At 38.4% G+C, this 22,996-nt stretch overlaps 1 protein-coding gene across 1 annotated transcript in view; it reads right to left on the bottom strand.

Moving 5' to 3' along the window:
* Positions 1 to 976: 976 nt before the first annotated feature.
* Positions 977 to 22,996, bottom strand: part of LOC128019083 (NACHT, LRR and PYD domains-containing protein 12-like) — a 282,672-nt gene continuing 260,652 nt past the window's right edge. The window contains exon 15 of the mRNA XM_052605720.1: positions 977 to 1,717. Coding sequence (XP_052461680.1) covers positions 1,182 to 1,717 — 536 coding nt within the window. The 3' untranslated portion in view covers positions 977 to 1,181. The remainder of the gene's footprint in view (positions 1,718 to 22,996) is intronic.

Raw genomic sequence — 22,996 nt, 5'->3', positions numbered from 1 at the left:
AAAGGATGAAGCTGATTGGTTAGTTCTTGTCATATGCCCTTCGGTGCGCTTGCGGCTCTCTGAAAAGTTGAGATTTTTTAACTCGATGCGGTGCGTGGGTGTCGCGACCGCGTCGCTTCCATTATGAACGCGCATACTGCGCGCCTACATTGGAAATAACGAACTTGAGCGCGCAAAAGACGCGATATGCAGACCCTTTAGCTATGACGGCAACTAGAGTGGATCTGCACACAGCTTTTGGGTCCACGCCAACAATGAAAGCCAAGGTTGTGGACTCTTAACACAATCGCTAAACATCAGTCCTACAATGGAAATGAGGGTATCTTAGAGCTTTTCAAATGCATGTTCCCTAACTCCGAAATCGCTAAAATGTTTACTTGCGTTCACGATAAAGGAGAAGTTGACGGAACTGGCTGTCCTTGATAAAGAGATTGCTGCCCTGAGTGAAGAGCTAAGGAGTTTCTTAATTTAATGTATTGTTGAGTTCTAATTTTCGATGTTTATTGTTCAGGGGTCTCTCAGTTCCCCATATTCCCAGCATGGAATAAGTAGCTAGCTAATATTAAAAAACAACTTAACATTGTTCGGCAAACTGTCTTGTGGCCTACTGAAAGGTTTTTATTTTTCACACCTGCTTGGCTTATCTTTTACCCATTCCACATTTGAAAAATAAATGAAAACAAGTTCAAGGATTTTGTTTTTCTTTGCTGGTAGGGACGTGAAATAGGTATTAATTTTTTTATATAAATGGATTTAAAAAGGTCTTAAAAAAGACTTGTATTTAACTTGAAGAAACCTGTAGGAACCCTGAGTGTAGGTAAAATTATAATGGCTAAAATAGCGGACACACACTCTCTCTCACACACACACACACACACCCTCACACACATAGACACACCCACACACACACACACTCTCTTACACACACACACTCTTACACACACACACACACACACACACACACCAGTAGAACTGCACTATGTCGGCCGTGGCATTTTTGGTCCTTGAGGTCCACCACCACTTAAATATATATGCAGTATATTGTGAAATATTTGTAGTGTTTAAAATAAATGTTTTCTAGTTTAATATATTTTAAAATGTAATTTATTCCTGTGATTTCAAAGCTGAAATTGAGATTTGATGAGTTTGTGTGCATGTGAACATCAGAAAGAGTCTCTCTATCATTTAATATCACACAGAGACACTGAGCAATCATCATTAACCCAAAACCCAGCATAGAGGGGTTCAGTGAATGTGGTGTTGAATGTGTGTAAGTGTGTGAGTGTGTGTGTGTCAGAGACGCTGTAGAAGGACAGAGAGCCGGCTGACACGTCCACATACACTCCTACTCTCTTACAGGATGAACGGAGAGCAGATATATCAGTGACGTTATTATTGTGATGGACAGAGAAACTGTTATCAGAGCAGAGCAGACTCCAGGATTTGTCATTACATCCAAACACACAGTCACTCTCTCCTTTCCTGTTGATTCCTTTATATGACACTGATATATCAGCATCATCTCCGCTCCATTCAGTCTCCCAGTAACAGCGTCCAGTCAGACTCTCAACACTCAGAACCTGAGGATACTCATCAAATCTCTCTGGATGATCAGGATACGGCTGATCCTCTTCCACACGTGTGATCTTCTTGTTCTCATCAGACAGAACGAGTCGAGTGTTTGCTGTGTTTGGATCCAGTGTGAGATCACAGGCATCTGAACACAAGAAGAGAGAAACATCAAGAACAACACAACACTGAAGATGTCTGTGTTTACAGCTTTGACTAGAGCTGTGTCTGAAACAATGATTATGAACTTGTGTTAATGTCTGTTTATTATTGTTCTGTATTTTAATAGTATTTAATGATTATGAACATAAAAGCATTACAAATCTAATTAATTACACACCATGGATGAAAGCACAAAGCTGACGCGGAGGTGTGTATGATTACAATATAAAGTCATGTTGTGTGTTATTGCTAGTGATATTATTTTCTAAAATAAGGTAGATGTAATATAAAAGCTCATATGACATTGTTTCTGTAACAGCTCCAAGTCTCCTGCACAGTGTATACGTCACCGTCCGAATCCGTTCACTTATTTGTTCACTCCTTCCTGATCTAGTGCACTCAACTGTCACACACTATATAGGGACTAGTGAACGAGTGAACGAGTGAGTGATTTCAGACACAGCTTATATTTTCTCCTCACTATTCACAGATGTCTTCACTAATATAGTGAAAGCTGTGTTTCAGTGTTAAAGTGGAATGATAGCAGGCTTTCTGCAGCAGCGGGAAAAATGTGTAAGCATTTTAAAATATTTATCTGAATGTGCAAATTAACATTTATAGTTTTAAACCGTGATTTGAATATGACAACATAATATCATGCTCTACAATATTTCTATGAACAAATCTCTGACAGACTATCAGCCAATCACTGTGTGCATAGTTAATGAGCATGCTGACATCATCCCTAGCCCCGCCCCCTTCTCTCTGTTCCTCAGTAAAAGTTCTTCTCAGCAGCTTTGTGAACAGCTTTTAAGATAAAACTCTTACTGCTATTTAGGAGAACTCTTAGTGCTAAGATCAAGTGTTTTGTGAATATGAAGATTTATAATATCTGAAACAAGTCTCTTCTGCTCAACAAGTAATAGAAATATTGAGAAATATTATTCTGATAAAAAAAAGAGTTTCATATGTGAATACATTTTTAAAATCTAATTTATTTCTTATTCCAGTCTTCAGTGTCACATGATCTTCAGAAATCGTTCTAATATGATGATTTACTGCTCTGTTATGATTATTGGTGCTCAATCATTAATATTGGTTCTTATCAATATTGAACATTTTTTTTCTGCTTCATATTTTTGTGGAAATCATGATACATTTTATTTTCCAGGATTCTTTGTTGAACAGAAACTTTAAAAGAACAGCATTTATTTCAGATCAAATCTTCTGTAACATTAAAATGTCTTTACTGTCACTTTTGATTGATTTAATTTGTTCTTGCTCAATTAAAGTATTATTATTAATATTATTTTTAAAAAAACTGTTTGTAATTGTATTTTGAATGGTAATATATTATGGTTTCCACAAAACAATATGAAGCAGCACAACTCTTTTCTATATTGATAATAATAAATGTTTCTTGAGCAGTAAATCATCATATTAGAATCATATTAGAGAGATTTCACTGAAGACTGGAGAAATGATGAACAACATTTAAACTGAATCACAGGAATATATATACATATATATATATATATTTAAGTGTATTCACATAAAAAACAGATATATAATGATGTGTGTGTGTGTGTTTGTGTGTTATTATGAGTGTGTGTGTGTGTGTGTGTGTGTGTGTGTGTCTCTGTGTGTGTGTCTGTGTCTGTGTGTGTAAGAGTGTGCATGAGTGTGCGTGAATGTGAGTGTGTGTGTTTGTGTGTGTGTGTCTATGTGTGTGTGTGTGTGTGTGTGTGTGCGCGTGTGTCTCTCTCTCTGTGTGTGTGTGTCTATGTGTGTGTGTGTGTGTGTGGGTGTGTGTGTCTATGTGTGTCTATGTGTGTGTGTGTGTGTGTGTGTGTGTGTGTGTATAATGACATGGGTATGACACAGGTATTACAAGGAGAGGGTGACTTATGAGGACATAACCCATGTCCCCATTTTTCAAAACACTTATAAATCATACAGAATGAGTTTTTTTGAGAAAGTAAAAATGCACAAAGTTTCCTGTGAGGGTTAGGGTTAGGTGTAGGGTTGGTGAAGGGACATAGAATATACAGTTTCTACATTATAAAAACCATTACACCTATGGGATGAACACACTTTTCACAAAAACAAACGTGTGTGTGTGTGTGTATGTTTGCGTGTGAGTGTGTGTGTGTGTGTGTGTGTGTTAGTGTAGACCTACACTTTCGTAGTCCTGCTCTCATCCTCTTCTGTCCTCCATGATCCACACTATAAACACACAAACACAGGTTCAGAAGTTGACACTCATATAATCAGACTGAGTCAATAGTGTGTATATTTGGTGTATATCTGTCCGAGCTCAGAATACAGCCAGAGAACTCTCTCATATCCCACGCTGGGACAGAAACAGTTAGAGCTGATCACTTTAAGTTGTTTTTCAATCTTCATCAGGACTGTTTTGTTCTCAGTAGATGTTTTCCTCTGTGCTCATGTTTTTGATGGGTGTATTTTTTAATTTTATTGATTTTTGCTGTTTTTGTTCTGTTGTTAAAAGGTTTAAAATGTGTGACAGCTGCGTTCTGTTCAGTGTTGCTGTCACTGATCGTATGGTCCTCAGTCTTAAAGATGTGTGTAATAGTTACATACTCAAGAAAATATCCAACATTAACATATACTGAACTGAACTTTTAATTGCTGCTTTTGACAAGACAAAAAAAAAAAAAAACCTTTGTGTGCACACAGATATATCCTAAAAGACAGAAGGTTATCACAGTTTTTGTGATAGTTGTTCATGAGTCTCTTGTTTGTCCTGAACAGTTCAACTGTCTGCTGTTCTTCAGAAAAATCCTTCAGCTCTCACTAATTCTTCGGTTTTTCGGCATTTTTGTGTATTTGAACCTAGGGGTGTGACGGTTAGTATATAACTGTGAGACCGGCGGTTATAGTTGAACACCGTCATTAGAACTCTATAACCGCCAAAACAGTGTCAATAAAATATTTTTTACAAACATTTTTTATCAAAAATTATTTTCATTTTTTAGATAGGATCATAAGATGCGCAATATATTGGGAGACATGGTTTTTACCACTTAATGAAGTTTTGTAAATCGTTAGACATGATATTTACAACTTCATAAAATTTTGCTTTGTAGAAAACCTTTCTTAAAACGAATTTCGTTTTGTACAAATTTCATCTTAATTTTAATAAATGTTTCATCAACCAATTGCATGTATTTTGATAAATAAAAAGCAAATATAGCAGACAATGATAACCGTGACATGGAAGCACCAGCTTCCGGATGATGAGTTTTGTGACAGATCTCCTTAATAAACGGAGGTCTGAAATTTACCGATCAGAGTGGCGCTGATACAGAGTTAACCCGCTATCTCCAAGATCAACCAATTGACTCTACGGCAGATCCACTACAACCCCCCCCCCCCCCCCCCCCCCGACGGTTATGTTATGAACCGTCACATTTGACTCACGTCATAACCGTCATCACCAATTTTGAAACCGGAACACCCCTATTTGAACCCTTTCCAACAATGACTGTATGATTCTGAAATCCATCTTTTCACACTGAGCACAACTGAGGGACTCGTATGAAGCTATTACAGAAGCAGGCATGTGATCAGCTAGACACATCTGTTACAGAGAGAGGTGAAGAAGGGAATGGAGGAGGAGCACAGGCTTGAGCCGCTGGTGGAGGCAGCCTCACGCCAGCATCTGTTACAGGAGCTGCAGGACACAGAAAGATGTAGAGAGAGATGGAGGAAAAGACTGAACAGAGGAGGGAGGAGAAAGAGGTTTTGCAGCGGTGGAATCTGGAGCACGACTCAGACTCGCTGATGACTCTAATGACTGTTTTGGAGAGTGAGCTGACTGCAAAGAGACGGACAAAGACGTACAAAGCTCCTCCCAAATGTTGTTAATAAAACATAATTTAATGTAGATCTGCATCATTCACACACATGTTCAGTACGTCAGTATTAGTGTTTGACATACTTGAGTATCTCCAGTTTATAGTTTGGATCCTGCAGTTTGTGTTTGAGCAGCTTCACTCCTGATTCTCCTGGGTGATTGTAGCTCAGATCCAGCTCTCTCAGGTGTGAGGGGTTTGAACTCAGAGCTGAAGACAAATAACCACAGCCTTCCTCTGACACCATACAGCCAGACAACCTACAGACACACACACACAGATACAGAGAGACATTATCTACAGACACACACACACAGAGACAGATCAACTACAGACACACACACACACAGAGACAGATCAACTACAGACACACACACACACACACACACACACACACACACACACACAGAGACAGATCAACTACAGACACACACACACAGATCATCTACAGACACACACACACAGAGACAGATCAACTACACACACACACACACAGATCATCTACAGACACACACACACAAAGACAGATCAACTACAGACACACACACACAGAGACAGATCATCTACACACACACACACACAGAGACAGATCAACTACAGACACACACACACACACACAGAGACAGATCATCTACAGACACACACACACACACACACACACACAGACACACATACACAGAGACAGATCATCTACAGACACACACACACAGAGACAGATCATCTACAGACACACACACACAGAGACAGATCAACTACAGACACACACACACAGAGACAGATCAACTACAGACACACACACACACAGAGACAGATCAACTACAGACACACACACACACACACACACACACAGAGACAGATCAACTACAGACACACACACACAGATCATCTACAGACACACACACACAGAGACAGATCAACTACACACACACACACACACAGATCATCTACAGACACACACACACAAAGACAGATCAACTACAGACACACACACACAGAGACAGATCATCTACACACACACACACACACACACAGAGACAGATCAACTACAGACACACACACACACACACAGAGACAGATCATCTACAGACACACACACACACACACACACACACACAGAGACAGATCAACTACAGACACACACAGATCAACTACAGACACACACACACAGATCATCTACAGACACACACACACACAGAGACAGATCAACTACACACACACACACACAGATCATCTACAGACACACACAAACAAAGACAGATCAACTACAGACACACACACACAGAGACAGATCATCTACACACACACACACACAGAGACAGATCAACTACAGACACACACACACACATACACAGAGACAGATCATCTACAGACACACACACACAGAGACAGATCATCTACAGACACACACACACAGAGACAGATCATCTACAGACACACACACACAGAGACAGATCATCTACAGACACACACACACAGACAGAGACAGATCATCTACAGACACACACACACAGAGACAGATCAACTACAGACACACACACACAGAGACAGATCATCTACACACACACACACACACAGAGACAGATCAACTACAGACACACACACAGAGACAGATCAACTACAGACACACACACACATAGACAGATCATCTACACACACACACACACACACACACACACACACACAGAGAGAGACACACAGACACATACACACACACACACACGTTTGTTTTTGTGTAAAGTGTGTTCATCCCATAGGTGTAATGGTTTTTATACTGTACAAACTGTATTTTCTATCGCTCTTCACCAACCCTACACCTAACCCTAACCCTCACAGGAAACTTTGTGCATTTTTACTTTCTCAAAAAAACTCATTCTGTATGATTTATAAGTGTTTTGAAAAATGGGGACATGGGTTATGTCCTCATAAGTCACCCTCTCCTTGTAATACCTGTGTCATACCCATGTCATTATACACACACACACACACACACACACACACACACACACACAGAGACAGACACACACACACATACACACACACACACACACACACTGTGATCAGTTGACTGTAAATGATCTCTTATATGTTCTTAATACCTCAGTATCTGCACACACACACACACACACACACACACACACACACACTTCTATGTTCTTAATACCTCAGTATCTGCAGCTGACAGTTTGGACTCTTCAGTCCATCAGAAATAAACTTTACACCAGAGTCCTGCAGGTCATTGTTCCTCAGATCCAGCTCTCTCAGGACACAGTTTGAGGATTCTAGAGCTGAAGACACAGTTTCACAATGCTGTTCTGAGAGACCACAGCCAGACAATCTAGAAGAGATTAAATGCAATTAAAGAAATAACAAAGCAATAAAGACATTTACAGAGTGTTGTCAGTTTTCTGTCCTCAGGGAACGGAGGATACATAATCTGAACACTGAATCACTATATGATGTTTTATAATCTTTCAGATTGATTCATTTTCCTTTATTAAATCCTTCCTGTTGTATTGTTAATGTGCTCAATATTTGTAGTTTCTCTTTATTTGAAAATTAAGTGAGAAAAATAATCATAATAATTGAAAGAAAAATGTATTATTTTTTATCATATTTGGCGTAATACCAGTTTTTAGAGATATGCTATTTACACTGCAAATAAATCGCTCGATTCTGTTTATACACAGTTTACATATACATTATAGATTACGTGTTACTGTCATTTAAACGTAACCTCTATTGGCTCTTTCTATCTCTTCTGTTAAACCCCTTGGATCCAGATCTTGTTGAATAAAACCCAAAGTCTCTCCACTGAGATGTTTTTTCTGACCATAGCTCACTCCGTCTTGTCCAGCTGCTGATTCTTTCACTCTTTTTAATGCTTTCTTAAATTCAGTCATTTCAAATGTCCAGAACTTCCCTTCTGTCTTTTACTGTCAGCTTTATTCTGAACATCTCTTCTCTTCATCTCTTTCTCTCTTCACACAAGTTTCTAGAAGAGTTGTCTTTTATAAACTCCTCTGGAAACATTATTGTCTTCTCTTCATCTGTTTCTGCTAACTCTTCTCCTCTTCTGAGAACAGATCATTCAATCTCTTACTTATTCCTCATATCTTATTCATTATATCTCCAAAAATATATTTTAGTCTTTCTGACCACCACATCTTGAGCCTCTTTACTTTGGATTACATTTTCTTTTCAGTTTCCTAAACGCTTTTCTTTTATTTCTTATAGCTTCATTGCGATCTTCATCCCAACACGGAAACATTTTCTTCTTCCTGATTGTCTTTCCATCATTTTTAACTGTCACAACAACTCCCTCAAATCTCCGTTAAAGTGTGAAGAGTTTAACACGAGAGCGACATTCTACAATAATACATGATATTAGAAGCTGACAACTCAACTTACCGTCAACTCTGAGATCTGAACAGAAGGAGTTTAACTCTTCAGAATACGCCTTTACTCTCCAGTTTACTTTTCGGCTTATTCAAAAAGTGCAAGAAGCTAGCTTAAGCTAACAGCTATGTGGAGAAATTATAAAGGCAGCGAATCATAAGTGACCAACTTATTTTGTAGAAGTGTCAGTGTCTTGTCTGTGTAAGTGACCAACTTATTAAAGACGGTCTATGATACAAGATAAAGATTAAGGTATTTTAGAAATGTTAAAGTTACAGTGCAATAAAAAATGTAAACCTCCAGCAGAATTAAATACATGATTGTAATAAAGCTCCAACAAGATGTGGGGTAGTTTAATTTTACTTTAAACAAATAATTAAGAGTAGAAACATCCACAAACTAAACCTTTCTGCCTTAGAAATCTGTCTCTATCTGTTACTGACAGATCACGCTGAAAACATGAATTTAATTTGTGTCAGACAGAGAGAATAAGAGGTTCAATATTAAGATTTGAGCTCTTTTTCTGATCTCTACATATAATTATACCTAGATATTTAACTTCAGATTTGACTGGGACGTCACACATTTTAACATCAGTAGAATCTTTTATAGATAAAAGTTCACATTTATGGATATTAAGACATAAACCAGGAGCAGATGAAAAAAACTAATTGTGTCTAAAGCTACATGAACTTGATCTTTATTTTTTAAGAGTTGTGTCATCAGCTAGTTGTGTTATTAATATCGATCGATTATAGATATATCTCAAATAATATGGATGACTAAGTGTTGCACAGAAGTGGAAAAGAAGAGGTGAGAAAGTGTTACACCTCTCTCTGTTAAACCTTTGAGTAGCACCATGTTGAGATTTCATTCAAGCATTGACATTATTATACAAAGATTGAACTGCATTAATAAAATCAGGCCAAAACAAAATACTCAAGGAATTAAGAATAAAAGAAAATTCTATGGAATCAAAAGCTTTATAAAATCAAGAAAAAGTCACTGTCATCCAGGATAAAGTCTGATTAATCTAAAATATCAAAAACAAGTCTAATATTGTTTGAAATAAGTCTGTCATAAAGCCTGACTGACATTCATCTATTATATCATCTAGGACACATTTAATCTTTTGAGCAAATATCATGTCTAATATTTTGTAGTCATTATTCAGAAGACTTATATGTCAGCAGTTCTCTGACTGAGAGTCTTTTTGAGGTTTAGGATCACATTTATAACACCCTGAGTCACAGACGGTGGGAGAATACTCTTTTAAAGGCTTTCTAAATAAACACTAAACCTCCTTTAACCTTTAACCACCTCCTTCTTGAGCGAACACAAGCACACTTTACTTTTCTAATACACAAGTTATCAAATGAATTCTGAAGTTGATCTAATTCTGATTTCTGTTCAACAGATAAATCCTCAAAAGGAGATCAGGAGAGGTAGACAAGTCTATTAACAATATCACGTTCCTCTGCTTTATATCGCTGAGCTTTCTGAGTTCCAGCTTTTTGTGCTTTGGTTCCTTCAATGGTTTCAGGAAGTGGAAAGAGTTCACCTGAGTCTGACTCAAAGACATAAAAGTGAAAGATCGTTTCTCCAGAATCTTGCTGAACATTAACTGATGTCATTGTCATTCCTCACAGGCTCTCTGTACTTTAACCTGAGGATAGATCAAACCCTCGACATGCTTCTGTTCTCGTCTCTCCTGTTCTTACTGCACTATGGACTTATCTCTTATCTCTTCATGTAAAGGTCATTCCAGATATTACAGAGATGATATTCTTCACAAGAATCCCGCTCAAGTGCAGAAGAGGTTTAGTTGTGGAAGAAGCAGGAAGAATAAATAAATACTGGACACAGGCAAAGTTTAGAAAGAAATATGGCACAGTTTGGGAACTACTAAAGATTGAAATAAGAATATTTAGCATTCAATTTAGAAAAACACGTATTCAAGACATAATCAAAGAGATTTCTAATTAAACTCAATCAGCTACCCATCATCCAACAGTGATGATTCAGAAAATTTACAGAAAGACTTGAGACTGTGTTTATCAAGAAAAAGCCTTGGAAAGATCTGGAAGGAAACGGATGAAGAAGGAGAAAGAAACAGAAAATACTTGTTTAGTCTTGAGAAAAGAAACGTAGAAATAAACTTAATTAGAAAATAAAAATGAACAGTACTGTTACTGAGGACCTAGACATGATTTCTGAATCTGTCTCTAAATATTACACAGATATTTATTCTTTAGGAGAAGATCGAGACGATGTGATTCTTTTAAAACAATTATAAAAGTTCAAAAACACTGTCTTTAGAAAGAAATCAGAGAGATCTCAAGACCTATGTCTAAATGAAACTGAATTCTGTATAAATCTCTTAAAAACAACAAATCCTCTGGAAATGATGGGCTTACATCAGAATATTATATAGTTTTTATAAATGATAAATCTGAATTCCTGTTAGCGGTGTGTGAAGAATCCTTACATCACTTAAACAAGGTGTTATCACCTGATCCATAAACGTCAAAAACATATATTATCTCATTACTAAATAATGATTATAAAATAATGGCATCAGTTTTTGCGAAACATATGAAAAATGCATTAAATGAGATAATTGATGAAACTCAGTGTGGATTCATGAAAGGTCTTCATGTTTCCTCTAATATTCGTTTAGTTACTGATTTAGTGCAGTATAGTAATTTATTAAAATGGAGACACTTTAATACTTTTTCTGGATTTTAGAAAAGCTTATGATACAGTAAGCCATAATTTTATATTTGATTCATTAAAATTCTTTGGTTTCTGTCAATATTTCATCAAAAGTGTAAGAATTATGAACTGTGGTAGCAATATTTCTATTAAACTTGTCAAAGGAACATCTTCTAGATCTGAAATAAATCGAGGAATCAGACGAGGTTGTCCAAATCCTGCGTTCTTCTCTTGGTAGAGGCTCAAGTTTTAATAATATGATAAATGTATTGCAGTTCATGAAAGACAGATTAAAATATCATAACTTGCTGATGACGAGACAGTTTTTTCTTGGTGATAGTTTTCACAATCCTCTGGATTGAGTTTAAATCTGTCGAAGTGTGAGATCCTACATCTTAAAAATATCAACCTCTCCACTGTCTGTAATATTCCTGTTAGAAGCATGGTGAACTATTTGGGAATCTAAATCTAGAAAAATACTGATGGTCAACTCAAATGTTATACCTGTTATTGATAAACTGCAGAAGAGGTATAATTGATGATTGGTGAGAGATCTTTCTGTTCAAGGAAGAGTTTAATAAAGTAAAGCAGAAGATCTTTGGAGAGCAGCATATCTCTCGTCTTCACTGAGTGTCCCAAAGATTATATGATCACAAATGAATAAATACTCTTTAATTTCATCTGGAGAAACAAGCCTCATAAAATACATAAAGTGTCATCCTGATGGTGGGTTAAATGTTCTTAATTTTACTAAAATAAAATAATAAAACTCAGAATACTTGTTTCCCCACCTTTGCTTATTTATAAGTAAAGAATCCGTTAATTTCTCTCATCTAAAATAATCCCTAGAGTTAGATATTATTATAATCCTGAAGATGAACTGATCTTCTGATTTTACAAGCGTCACGACTCACTACAACGAGTTAAAGCTCGAGTTTAGTATGAAAGCGACGCGAAAACGAACACATTCTACAATAATATGAGATGAAATCAGAAGATTATAACTGAACTTACCGTGATGTGGTCTTTATGTCAGTTTGTAACTCTTGGAAATGTGATTATACACTCGGTTAGTATCGAGACTCAACTTTCGGTTTCGAAACAAAAGGCGTGTCCTCGTGATGCAGACTGCGCATGCGCAAAAGACCTCAGGTGACAACAACACACAAGCCCCGCCCATTTATCTGGGTTCGGTCTGTTAAAAGTGTTCAGCGCCACCTACTGCACTGGAGTGTGACACAACACTTCATCAGTTACATTCTACTCTTCTAGTTCATATACAGTTCATTTACATCTCTTTACAGTCACATATCTCAAATGTGTCTGTGACCTTTTTATTCATAAAAGTCGGTGTATTTAATTGTGTGGCCTATGCATATGTCATAACTCTAGTCTAGTAAATATTTTTTTTGATTGATTTAAATATTGTAATATTTTCTTCTGTTTGTCTGTATCCATTATCTCTCTTCTTCCACTTTTGTATTTAAATGGACTGTGGCGAGTGGGGTGGGGCCGAGAGGCGTGGGAACGAGGAGTGAGGCCAGGTGTAGAGATTATAGATGAGCTGCACCTGCGCCCCACCGCCGGTATCGAGTCCCACGGAGGAGATGGAAGGATATAAACCTGGAGCGACTATAGTGAAGGACGAGAGAGGACCAGGCCTGGGACATTATTTTATGTTTTGTTTTTTATTTTGTGCGCACCAGTCGTCCGTGAGGGGCTGGTGCGCTGTTTTGTGTTTATTTTTGTCATTAAAGTTCATTTTGATTGTGCGCCGGTTCCCGCCTCCTTCTTCCCGATGATCAGGAAGTTTTAATTCATTACATGGACACTGTGCTTTAGTTTTTGTCCAAGATGAATCTCTGTTTTGATTCCTTGTATATGGTATTATTAGATTAATAATAAGATGAACACAAACACAGCAGCAGGTGTAGAAGAGAGCAGGACACAAACGAACTCTTCTGGTCTTCCTCAGTTTGTGTAAATCCACAGTTCAGAGTCATTTACACAGTTTTGACGAGCAGCTGTCGTCAGCGTCTCATGTTTCCAGCAGAACTCACTAGAAATCACATCTGGGACTCATCTTATGTCTCTGTGATGACATCTTCTCGTTCCTCCAGAAATTAATGTGACACACAATGTTTTTAAGTTCACCTACATTCTGCTCCCTAACATCATTTATAACCTTAATAACCCTAATAATAAAACATTTATAGTCTTAATACCAATCAAAATATCATCATATGAACTCAAACTGATGTCAGGATTCAATCTTTCTGTGTTAACGTCTAAGACAGTTTCCTAAACGAGACTCAAACAGCTCAGAGTCAGTGAAGAGCTCATTTAAACTCTCATTTCTATGATCAGATTTGGGCCAAATAAAACGAACAAACATATACACTGATAAATGATAAAAACACTAGCAAAAAAAGTAAGATCGTCTTCAAATAAACTGCATTCTTTGTTGATTTCACTGTTTAATTTAGAAACATAATTTCTCAGCGAACAGATGTTTTATATGGAATAATAAGCATATTGTATCTAAATCTAAATGAAAATCTGGTTTTGGTGAGGCATCTTTTGAGCAAGAAGGTGTTGTGTTCACTTGTTGTGAATAGTTGTCTAAATGTCCTAAAGAATATGCTGTAGTTGTGGATGGTGTAAAAACACGTCCCAATCTTCTCTGCAGTGCTTGGATCCTGCTGACACTGCTGTGGCTCCAGTTTGTTCTCTTCTTCCTCTGTTCAACACAATCATCCACAGCTTCAGCTCTTTTTCAGACGGATGTTGTCTCCAACTTTCTGGAAGAACTGTGTTGATGCTTTGATATGGATCAAATCTGGAAATGAGCTCCTCACAAAGATTTCAGCACAAATAAAGGAGAAGAAATGTCTTTCAAACTCATTTAGAAATATTAGCCCAGTCACTTGTTCCTTGTAAACAGATTTGACTGTGATGTTGAGACACTTTCTACATTTTGTGATCTACAAACAGAAACGCTTCTTCATTTATTTTGGAGATGTTCTTGATCAACTCTTGTGATATTGTCCAGCCTGGTTTCACACACAGGGTTTAAACCAAGCGAGGATTACTGAGAACAGAACACAATTCATGTGAGTCTCACACATCCTATTAACCCTTTCAGCAAACGCAGCGCAGAGCTCTGTTTATGTTGGTTTGGAGTTACACTCGGCACAATTCAAGTCCTCTGAAACTGTGTAAAGAAACACACCGAGCGTAAACACACACACACACACCGAGTCAGGACATTAATGTCAGATCTCATCTAGCAAGCAGTGTATGGACAGAACAAGTGGAATATATGCTGTGCTAAATGTTGAAGTGTCACAGTATTGCTCTTCATATTCAGTTCAATACATGGAGAGAGCAGAAAACATGAAGTGTGAATCAAACCAATGGCAAGTAAACATGAACGCTGCACAGAGGAGTGTGATCGTATCTTCTCAGTGTGAGCACATCAGGTCTGTAAGTTACTGACCATCCTCAGCTGAACCAGTGACCCTAAAAGAAGACATCTGAACACAAATGGAGAAAGCAAGGAGGTTCGGTGAGGAGAAAAACAAGCTCTGTCTTGCTCCTCAGCAGCACACCACTATCTGTGGAAACCTGCGTTAACTCCTTCAGACAAACACAATCCTTTCAGTTTCTGAGCCAGATGGGTCATATTAAAGTCGTTTGGAGCGGGTCACACTCATTCAGAGAAGAGCAATGTCTCAGATGACCATCCTTTGTGTCCACCTCAAGATCTGGGACTGAAACAAATGCTGGAGAACAAGAAGATCCCTGCTGTCCTACCAGACAATATACATCAACCATCAGCAGGAGAAGAAGAGCCCAGATCTATTTCTCCAGAACAAACTATTAGTGAGAGATGTCCAGGAGTCGTCCCCTCACTGACCCTGTCCTGATCACAAAGAGACTGAAATACTGACCAGCTGGACATTACTGAAGGTAGGAGGCTCTTATCAATATGAACATGTGCAATGCTGTTTAATACTGCTTTAAATTACAGATGTAAGTATAGTTAACAATAGGATTCATGCTGTCACTCATATATATATATATATGTTTTATATGAAAAGACACTCGAGGTGTTGAATCATTGGTTTCAGAGAGATTTCTGACTCAAAGACAGAGTTGTGTTCACTAAAGCTGAAGATATCTCTCGATTATCGTCTGCTCAGTCCATCTCTGTTCACAAACACACCTGGAAACTACATTCTGTGGAGAAATAACATTCATTATATTAAAACATCAGTCTTTCTAAACTCATACCACCAAGACGCTCTAAACTGAGTTGAGTTTAGCTCTAAACAGTAACTTTAAAATAAATTGGTTAAGACAATATCTTCACAATTCTTCATCTGTCTGAATACAATTCCTGGCTTTATTTTCTCTAAATTGGGCGTCTTATAATTTCTCTTGATGTGTAATTATAAAACTGAAAAACTTTCTAAATTTGACCAACAAGTTCTTGCTCCTGGAGTCTTACACAGAAACACAGTTTTCTGATCTGGAATAAAGCCAATATTAGTGTAGAAATAAGTCTTTATTTAGTCAGCGTTGGTTTAGTAATGGGTTGTTCTCAGTGAGTCAGTGATTGAATAATGATGGGACTTTATTAGGGTTTCCAGACTTTCTCTGAAGATCCAGAATTGCTCTTCCATTAAAAGAGTTGAAGGCTCTTACTATAGGGCCGTTCCTCAGGTGTGCATGTGCTGTTCACAAGCAGTGTTTCTACATCCACACTTTCTGTCTGTCTCTAACCTCAACATACCTCTGTCAGCTTTAAAGCCTGACAACTACACTATTAGATCCTGCTTTTTACAACACAATATCTTCTTCAGATGTTACTAGTGTAGATATCTTGCTAAAAGCTTGTTGGATAACTCTGCTGTCAAACTGTTGTTAATAAGTGTCTCAGTTTGATCATAAATCCTCAGTAATGTGTGAATGGTGTTCTGATGTCACAGAGACTGATGAACACACACTTGTTCTCATCCACTGATGAAGACTTCTTCACTCAAACCATCATGCTGCAATCAAAGAAGAATAGAAATCAACATTCATCTGAACTACACACACTCTTCACATCTCTTCATGTTAGGATCTTCACTCATTTCTTCTCATATTAATGTCCAGGTATTTCCAGTAGCTCTTCTGTCAGTTGTGAAGTGTTGAATAGTGACTAACTCTTTCTTCAACACTTGTGTGCTCATCACTGATCTCTATATAATGCTCTATTATAGATCAGTCATGCACTCATTTTGGAGCAGTTTCCAGCTGTTTTTTAAACCAGCAACATCTGAACATCTGAAGAATGATGTCACACTCTTTCTTTATTTTCATTATTTCTACATGGAGAAGAGCACAAAGCTTCAGACAAAACCACATTCACTTTATCAGAAAGTAGTAGAATAGAGCTCAAAGCAACACCAAAAGGGAATTTCTGAAGAGCTTTTTACAATAAATAATAAAACTCCAGCCCTGGATCTCACACAAACCCTTTTGTCTTATTAATATATAATTCATCTAAAATCTAGATTTCTGTCATATTAGGATGACAACAACATTTATTCATCTCTTTAATCAGCTGAAATGCTTTTCTTTTTTATCAGATTTTTGCTAAATGTAATTGAATACTATTCAAAGAACTGTACTTATCCAGAGTGAGAAAAAGGGCTGTCAAAATCACTCTGGACCCCTCACATCCAGCACACTCCCCCTGTGAACTGTGTCCATCTGGTCGACGCTACAGAGCACTGAGCACTAGAACGACCAGACACAGGACCAGTTTCTTCCCTCAGGCAATCCATCTTATGAACAGCTGATAATAATGGCGAACACACTACACTTTATATTTATATAAACACACACTTTATTTATCTAACACACATACTTAGTATACACTTAAATTTTGCACACAATATATATGTACATACATAACTTCACTTTGTAACATACCTGCCTACAATTGTCATTGTATATTGTCATTCACTGTCTACATATTTGTATTTTTTATTCTTTTATTATGTGTTTTTATGTTCTGTCGCTGTCATTCTGTTGTACTGCGGAGCTTCTGTCACGAAAACAAATTCCTCGTATGTGTACATACCTGGCAATAAAGCTCATTCTGATTCTGATTCTGATTCTGATACTCTCTCGATTTATGTTTTATGTAATCCCATTTAATATCACTTGGCATTATTTTACTGTAAATTCAGCTATTATTATTTTAGACAAGCACAAAAGTGATTGTGATTCAGTGAATCTGTATTATATTTCCAGTAAGCTTTAGTTTTAGAAGATGTCTTCTTGTGTTCTCAGATTAAATTGGTTCACTAGGATCTGTTAAGAGACTCCTGAAATACTACATTTAGCTGCAGAACCTGAAAGAGTCTCAGATCCAAGACAACAGTCAATTCTGGATTTTAGTGGCTTTTGTTTTGAACCATGAAAAGTGTCTGGTAGTGGCTTTAATTTTCTCCATGTATCAGTTCATGAATTTGATGAATAATAGAGTTGATATGAGAACTACTCAATTCAGAAGGATGTCTATCCATGAATTGGTCTGGTGTGGTGTTAAAATCATTCTGTAGGATATCTAGCTCTGAGCTCATTTATAACATCTGTTACCGTCTCCAGAAGACACTTATTATATCCAGACACATGAACTAAGATCAGAAATATTTCATCTCATTTCAAAACTACTGAGAAAACACAAAACACATAATGTGTAATTACATGATCAGTTCTGTAGCTGAGAACCAGACTCTGATGAACTTGAAGTCTGAGAACAAGGCTCCTTCTGGAAAGTATAACCAGATATCACGTCTGGAACAAGGCCAGTAAATTAATTTCCTTTGGTCTCAACCTAAATATGGTTCTGTAGATCTCATCTCCAAAACCATCAGGGCCAACAGAATCAAGAAAAAGTATTTCCCTCTACAAACAAAACCTGCAATCAATGGGTTTGTTAATATCCACGAAAATCAAACTCACTAACCCTACCTGTTGAATTTGGAAATATTAGAACTAGAAAGATGAACAGAAACTGAACACAGAGCAGATGGTGATCAGATTCATCCTCCTGCTGCTCCAAGCTGGAAACAGCACCATATCCTCGACGCTCACGCTTCACTAATAGTATTGTGACAAAATAATATGCATGCAAAAAACTATCATACTTCTGTGTCTATTCCCAACAGAACTCTTCCTTGGTTGATAAATACATGATAGATAAAATAAATAAATAAATAAATAAAAAGTTTTTTTTTTTTTCCCCAGAAAGGAAACCAATGCACATTTTTGTCTTTCCTACTGGGAACAACATACTTTAACTAAAACTAAAGATGCTGAACTACTGGAGCCTCTCCTTGTCTCGGCTGGATTACCAGAGTCTCTCCACGCCTCTGTGGAACTTCCAGAGCCTCGTCACCTCTCAGTCGAACTCTCTGAGCGCCCGACTGATCCTGTCGTGGCCACGGAGGCTACCCTTAACTTGTTCATGTTCTTTGTTTCAGACTTGCCCAACCAGACTTGCTCTCCTGCCAGTCCGATCCCACTGTGGTGGTCTTCGGCGCCGCCCTGGTGGGCTTCGGTTTCGACCACGCGGTTCTGGTGGTCTTCTGCTCCGCCCTTGGCGACTTCCATCCTGACCAGACGGGTGTGGTGGTATTCTGCTCCGCCTTGGGGTCCTGCCCGGTCGGCGCTGTCCTGGGTTCCTGAATGCCCTGACCCACCCTGATCTCCTGTTGTGTTGTTGTTTTGTGTTTTTTTTTTTTGGTTGTTTGTTCACTCCTGTCCCTGTTCCCCTCTGTGAGCCTGGCCCTCCGTCCCACCCCCTGATCCTCCGCCGGTCCACCTACCTCCTGTTCTCCCTGTTTTGTGTTGCACTTCTGGTCTCTGTTCCCCGCCTTACATGTTCCTCTCGTCTCTGGTTTCTCCATATTTTCTTTTTTTTTTTACCTGGCCCTCCGTCCCTCCCCCTGAGCCTCCACCTGTCCACCTCCCTCCTGGTCTTGTTTTGTCAGTCATGTCTTGGAGCGTCTGGTAGCCGCTCCTTAGTGAGGGGGTATTGTCACAGTGTCTGTTTTGTGTTCCCTGGGTAACCACTAGATGTCCTCCTTCCCCAGGGTGTCTGTCACTTCCTGAACCACATTCCCCGCGATCTCTGTCTTCGCATTGCACTCAGCTGTAGGGTGACCAGCCGTCCCGCGTAGCGCGTGCGCGCACAGCGTTTGAAGCCCAATTCATGCGTCCCACAAATTGAGACTGTGTCACGCATAATCAATGCTTGCTCAAAAAAAGTTGGTCGCTCTATATCCTCGAACCCCAAACGAACATTACTTGACAGTTCAGCACGCTACTGTTGCCACACCCACCCCTCAGTTGAACTGCTGACTAGGTTGTTGTCAACTTTTTCTTTGTTGTCATGGCAGCGCATGCACGTGCATACCAGACACACTGGGAACAGTGATGCGCGGGTCAATGTATTAATAACCCGCACCCGACCGACGTTTTTAACTAACCCACCCGCAACTCAGACCGCAAAAAATAAAAATAAAATATTGTACCCGACCCGCTTCCTGACCCGCATTTTTAAAAAGCAGTAAATGCTCATTGTAGCGTCATTGGGCCATAGGAACGTATAGGCAAAACTAAGTAGACAAACAAAAAACTTAATATATTATAATTTTGTCAAGATTTATAAAAAATCGTCAGTAAGCTCATAATTTGTACTAAAATAGTCTAGTCTGGCTATGTCTATTTGTATGTTTCTGCAAAGTCAGCAGACATTGAGGTTTGGGTTTGTTCCGATCAGAGCTCGTGAGCGGAGAGCGCATTTCTGAATATCCTGATCCGCTCGCTCATTCCGCGGGCTCTCGCTCAACCCAGAACGGCCTGCGGGTTCGAAAATATGCAAGGAGTCATTTTATTGTTTAGTAATAAACTGGTGTTTTCTGTGTTGCTGCAAAGATGAAGTTGACAATGCAGACTCGCCATGAACGCCAGAGAGAAATGCACATTTCATATGGATTACATAATCAGAGTAGCCCGTTTATTTTGGTTTGAATATTTTCGTTTAAAAGAAGACATTTCAAGCTGTCTGTAATTTATAGCCTATATTTCTCAAATCTGAGGCACACGCTGAGTTTAGTTCATATGCAATGCAAGTGATCGTGCCGGCGCCTTATTACATTGTCTGCTAGGCTATATATCTGCTTCTTATTTATTAAATACGGGCAACTGATTGATAAAACATTGATCAAAATTAAGATAGAATTTATACAAAACGAAAAACTTTTAAAATGAGTTTTCTATAAAACAAAACTTAATGAAGTCGTCAAAATCATGTTTCACCAAAAACAGCGCTGTTGCTCCCCAGGCAGTCTTCTTTGCCGCCTCCATCTCCACCTGCAGACTGAGCTCGTGCGTCATCTTCATGCCAGTTATTCAGCCAATAAAGTGTAGACCTATGTATTTCAAAAATGTGTCTAGTACTAGGACCCGACCGACCGCGACCCGAATATCATTAAAAATATTTCTGAATGACTCGTAACCGCGGGTAACTGCGGGCGACCGCAGGCACCCGCTCATTTTGGATCAACCCGCGCATCACTGACTGGGAAGGAACTTTTAGATGTACGCTTTCCAATTCGAAAAATGGAGAAAGAGACTCTGAGGCACCGCCATCATCAATTAAAAAAAGAGAAGGTGTGTCCTGTTTCAAACTTTTTTTTTTTTTTTGTATGCGCCTGCCTTACTAACATGCGAGTTCATCATCCTTCCTCCTCGTGAACCTCTGGAGTTGTGAGTTTAGACTTTTTTTTTTAACTGTTCCTGTGGTGTTGAGCAACTACAATTCATTTCAATTCTATAATTTTATATTATAATTTTTAAGTGAATAAATTGTAATGAAAAATAAATAAAATTAAATAGCTAAAGTAAATCATAAGTGGAAGTGCATCTGTCAGTTCTGTCATGAGCATACATCAGAAGTTACACGTTTAGAGGAATAGGGCATTATTAATATACCATGTAAGGTGGTATGTGCTAGAAATGGGTAAACCACTATCAGTGAGTCTGCCCATGGTGTGGGGGCACCACCGGGCAAGGCAGTGTCCCACATTGTCCCTCAGAAACATACCCCTTGTCCCCCCTTGGGCTTATTAGCAGGTGGTCACCCTACTCAGCTGTCACTAATCATTAATCATTGCACTCAGTCAATTCCCCATTAGCGTTGTCATCTCCCTGTTTATTTATACCCTGTATGTCTTAGTATGCAGCACGGAGTCCTTGTATGATTATCACGTCCATTTCAAAGTCTTGTTCTTGCCTTGTATCTTTGTCGGTTTATGTTGTTTGGATTGATTCTTTGGTTTTGACCCCTGCATGGACTGTTTACGCTTTGGATTACCCCTAATAAATGACATACCCGCATTTGGATCTCTCTCCGTGTTTTCCTGTATCCCGGTCGTGACATATGCATTATCTAGGAATGAGTTTTTTTGTGCAGTAAATGAAGACACATTAGATCCATGCATGTCTTAAACCCAGACTCCAGAAGTCTTCTCGTGTCAGGTCAATTTGGCCTTGCTTTATGATCAGTTCTTCTGATGGCCGACTCTTGTCCAACACATACTTTAACTAAAACTAAAGATGGTTTGACAGATGAAGTAATGGTTGACTAAATAAACCCAGTACTAAGCAGTTGATCTTGATTAGGGTCCCAGTCCTTCTCCCAGCTCGCACCTGAACAAGCAGATGATGCTCTACCTGCGTCTGAATGAAGTAGCAGTGTCCTGGAGAAACATCCTCTCTGTTGGTCCATCTGATGATATACAAACACCTGACCATGGACTACATGCACACATCCTTCTTTAGAGCTTCTGTATAAAGAGAAGCCAGCTCCAAAACTTCTGCTGAAACCTTGTGCTATATATGTGGACCCTCTTGAGACCCTCACAGAAACCTCTCCTGCCTCGTTCTTATCAGAAACTGAGAAATAAAAGAACTGCAATCACCATAAATAATGACAGCAGCATTCTCTTACAGCTTCATTATATTTAATAACACTTAACAACATCATTTTATATGCTGATCCTGTAATCCCAGAAGAATATCTAGACATGTAATTATACATTTAAACACAAGTACACACTATCATGCTAACGATCGTCGGCTAGCTAGTGATGCTAGCTCATAAACAATATTGTGACTGTATTCTTCACACTTGATAACTTAGCATAGAC

The sequence above is a fragment of the Carassius gibelio genome, chromosome A1 (assembly GCF_023724105.1).
Source record: "Carassius gibelio isolate Cgi1373 ecotype wild population from Czech Republic chromosome A1, carGib1.2-hapl.c, whole genome shotgun sequence".
Taxonomy (NCBI): domain Eukaryota; kingdom Metazoa; phylum Chordata; class Actinopteri; order Cypriniformes; family Cyprinidae; genus Carassius; species Carassius gibelio.
This window is presented reverse-complemented; position numbering and strand designations above follow the sequence as displayed.